Source organism: Microtus ochrogaster, chromosome 7, assembly GCF_000317375.1.
Source record: "Microtus ochrogaster isolate Prairie Vole_2 chromosome 7, MicOch1.0, whole genome shotgun sequence".
Classification (NCBI taxonomy): Eukaryota; Metazoa; Chordata; class Mammalia; order Rodentia; family Cricetidae; genus Microtus; species Microtus ochrogaster.
The window spans coordinates 59,398,033-59,401,921 of record NC_022014.1 but is presented as its reverse complement, the minus strand read 5'-3'; the positions used below and the strand labels follow the sequence as shown (position 1 = coordinate 59,401,921).

The following is a 3,889-nucleotide window of genomic DNA, read 5'->3' as shown; positions in this document are numbered from 1 at the left end:
TTTGGAGCCTGTCCTGGAACTAGCTCTGTAGACCAGGCTGGTCTCGAACTCACAGAGATCCGCCTGCCTCTGCCTCCCAAGTTCTGGGGGTTTGTTTGTTTGTTTTTTTAGACAGGATTTCTTTATTTTCTGTGTGTCCTTGGCTGTCCCGGAACTTAATCTATAGACCAAACTGGCCTTGAACTCACAGGGATCAACTTGCCTCTGCTTCCTGAGTGCTGGGATTAAAGGCGTGCACTACTACCACCTGGCAAGAACTGGTCTATTTAAAAAGAAATATTTTACCATGCTGGAGAGATGGCTTAGCCTCTGCAGGTAGCCATACACTGTGCATATGTACATACCACACACAAATACACACTCCTAAAAATAATAAAAATTTTTAAATGTTTTTTAAAAAACATTTTGTTTTTATTTTGAAACATGATCTCACATAACCAGACTGGCCTTAAATTTCTGACCCTCTTGCCTCTACCTCCCAAGGGCTAGGATTACAGGCATGTAATCCTAGGATTATATGACAAGCTTTTTATGTCTTTGTGCTAGCCCTGGCTGACCTCAAACTCACATTCTCCTGCCTCAGCCTTCCCAGTGTTGAGATTACCAGTGTATAATGGGCATATTCTTCTTGCTTTTTTCTCTTGATCTTCCTTTGGTGGTTTTGTTGGTTTGGGGGAACAGTGAAAAATGTTAATATCTATTTTTCTCTTTTCTTTTTGATTTTCATGTGAAGGCCAGCAGCTCCGCTTCTGAACTCCAACAGTGAGAAGGCTTCTGACCCCAATGTGGAAGCCAACAGTCATTACGGTAAAGCCAAGGCTTCCTATGCAAAGACTTACCAACTCAGAGTGGATGTGGTCGAGGCAGAAGGGAAGCTGTGGCTTCAAGCAGTGGCACCTAGCTCATCCGCTATTGGAAGATAAGCTAACAGAAACCCAGACTGAAAGGGACGGTTCTTTTTTCACCCTTCTATGCGTCATTTCTTGGGAATGAAAAATGGGAACTAATTTTAATGCTGTTGCCTCCAAAGACTGAATTGCCCTGAAGTTTTCAGACTGCCCTTGTGAGGCAGAAACCAGGTGTCAAATTGAATTGCTGGGAACACATCTCTAACCGGATTTCCACCGCTTCTCTTCACTCTGCCACAGAGGGAAACCAAGGGAAACACTCTGCTCTTTGCAGAGGCGTTTTGGGGAAGTGCTGAGATACCACCCCACCCCTGAGACAGGGTTGCTCTGTGTAACAGTGCTGGATGTCCTGGGACTCACTCTGTAGACCATGTTAGCCTGGAACGCACAGAGATCCACCTGCCTCTGCCTCCTGAGGGCTGGGGTTAAAGTTGTGCACCCAGCTTGGAACATCATCCTCACGCAGACTTCAGTTGAGTGAGGCTGCCCCTGTGGGTCTGTGGGAAAGTCACTCAGAGCCGGGAGCGGTGACTCACGCTCCAACACTTGAGTGAGACCTCAGGAGGATCACTACAAGGCCAACTTGGTCTACACAGTGAGTTCCAAGCCAGTTAGGGCTACATATCAAGACCTTGTCTCAAAACACAAGCAATAAAAAACCCCAAACCAACTATTTAAATAATGATAATACTAATTATTTCATCCACACGTTAGAGAACCATGTGCTCTTGAAGAATAGTATTTATAATATCTATAAGAATTTTTTAATGATTTGTTTTTATTGTATGCATATTTGTGTTTTGCTTTCACATATGTATGTGTTAGGGTGTGGGATCCCCTGGAACTGGAGTCACAGACAGTTATGAGCTGCCATGTGGGTGCTGGGAATTGAACCCCAGTCCTCTGGAAGAGCAGTCAGGACTCTTAACTGCTGAGCCATCTCTTTAGTCCCATATATAGATTTTTTTTTTAAAGCAAAGAGCGTGCTAAAATGTTTGCTTGCTTGCTTGCTTTTATAGTGCTGGGCATGAGCCAAAGCCTCACACAGTCCAGGCAAGGGCGTTACCACTCACCAAGCTCCACACTTTGTTTTGTCTGTGCCCACTGAGGTGAAAATCTAGAGATACTATTGCTTCTTTAAACCATACTCTCGTCAGCCCAATTTCCTAAATGGGCTAGCCATTTAGTTAGCCATCTGCTTTTGCGTTTGCTGTTGGTGACTGGCCCTTTCTAGAAGGAAGCTTAATTTTTAATTACTTTGCTTACAGCAAACCATTCTGACTTCCAAATAACTCTCAAACAAAAGTGCCGCATATCAGCCACGCATTCTGCCCTGCATTGAAAGGGTCCGACCACAGTTAGGAAAACAACCGCATAGTGGAGAGACATGCTTAGGAAAAGACCACACAGCGGAGAGACCCAGAGGCAAGGGTGCTTGTCATTTGTATTGAAGCTGGGCAGTTGTGGCGCATGCCTTTAATCCCAGCACTTGGGAGGCAGAGGCAGGTGGATCTCTGCAAGTTCGAGGCCAGCCTGGTCTACAGAGTGAGTTCCAGGACAACCAGGGTTACACAAAACAACCCTGTCTTGAAATCCTTCTCCCTCCCCCCACCAAAAAAGGTGGAGAGGAATAGTGGAAGATATCAGCTTCCAGCCTCCACACACAGGAAGAGCACAAAGGTGCATGCACACACACACCACACACACAACACGCATGCATGCACGCACGTGCGCTCGTGGTTACGGGGAAACTCATTTCCACCGCCCCTCACCGTGAATGTTGTTTTCCACCAGGTTATGACGATGTTGGAAACGATGCAATGAAACCCATCAATCAAAATAAAGGTAATTATTTAAACACTTTATTAGAAACTTTCACATTAAAAAATATTCACAAACAGCTGTGTGTGGTGGTGCACACCTTTAATCCCAGCACTCCGGAGACAGAGGCGGGTGGATCTCTGTGGGTTCAAAGCCAGCCAGGGATATATAGTGAGTGGTTATAAATACCCACAGAAAAAGACAACTTAAACTCTGAGGTGACTGGACCCATGTATGGTAAAGTATAGTGTTTCCTGTGAGGAGGCTAGCCGGTGTTCTGAATGGTAATGCCTCCTGAGCCAAGTGGAAATGAGCTGTTGTATCTTTAAAAACAAACAAAAACCCAATAGCAACAACTTCCTGGCACACATAGGTGACTGAGGTGGAGTTCTTTAAGATTTTTTTTAAGACATCAACAGTTTGCTTGTACCTCAAGTTTAGTTGGCTTAAATCATTTTCTTAAAGGTGTTTTCTCGTTCATGCTGCTCTCAAGAGAACTGAAACTCCCGACCTGCTTCTGTGGAGTCTTTTTGGCTATTCAACCTCTTTTAGCTCCTAGCAAGAGTCCCCCATTCTGGGGCTGGCGAGATGGCTCATAGGATAAGAGCATGGCTCCTCTTCCAGAGGTCCTGAGTTCTGTTCCCAGCAACCACATGGTGGCTCATAACCATCTGTAATGAGATCTGGTGCTCTCTTCTGGCCCACAGGGATACATGCAGGCAGAAAATTGTATTTAAAATGAATAAATTCTTAAAAAAAAAAAGAGAGAGATTCCCCCATAAAACCAAAACAACACCAGGAATGACTTAACGCCTTTGATTCTAGCGCTCAGGAAACTGAAGCAGGAAGACAGATATTCAAGGCTAACCCTGGCTATCTAGCAAGTTCTAGCTGCCCTAGGATATACCTGACCCTGTCTCAAAAAGCTGGAGAGACAACTTGTGGTTAAAAGCACTGACTGCCCTGTCAGAGGACCCAGCTTCAGCTCACACACGGTACCCCTAGTCCCAGAGCACCTGACCTCATCTTCTGGTCTCCTTGGGTACCAGACATAAACCACAGCGGCAGCCGGGCAATGGTGGCGCACGCCTTTAATCCCAGCACTCGGGAGGCAGAGGCAGGCGGATCTCTGTGAGTTCGAGACCAGCCTGGTCTACAGA

General features: G+C 45.6%; 1 protein-coding gene across 5 annotated transcripts in view; it reads left to right on the top strand.

The window, feature by feature from the left end:
- Window positions 1-3,889, top strand: part of Pecam1 (platelet and endothelial cell adhesion molecule 1) — a 62,213-nt gene that overhangs the window by 37,807 nt on the left and 20,517 nt on the right. For all 5 annotated transcript variants that reach the window (XM_005350417.3, XM_026780947.1, XM_013347504.2 and 2 more), the window contains exons 11-12: window positions 734-807; window positions 2,703-2,753. In XM_005350417.3, coding sequence (XP_005350474.1) covers window positions 734-807; window positions 2,703-2,753 — 125 coding nt within the window. The remainder of the gene's footprint in view (window positions 1-733; window positions 808-2,702; window positions 2,754-3,889) is intronic.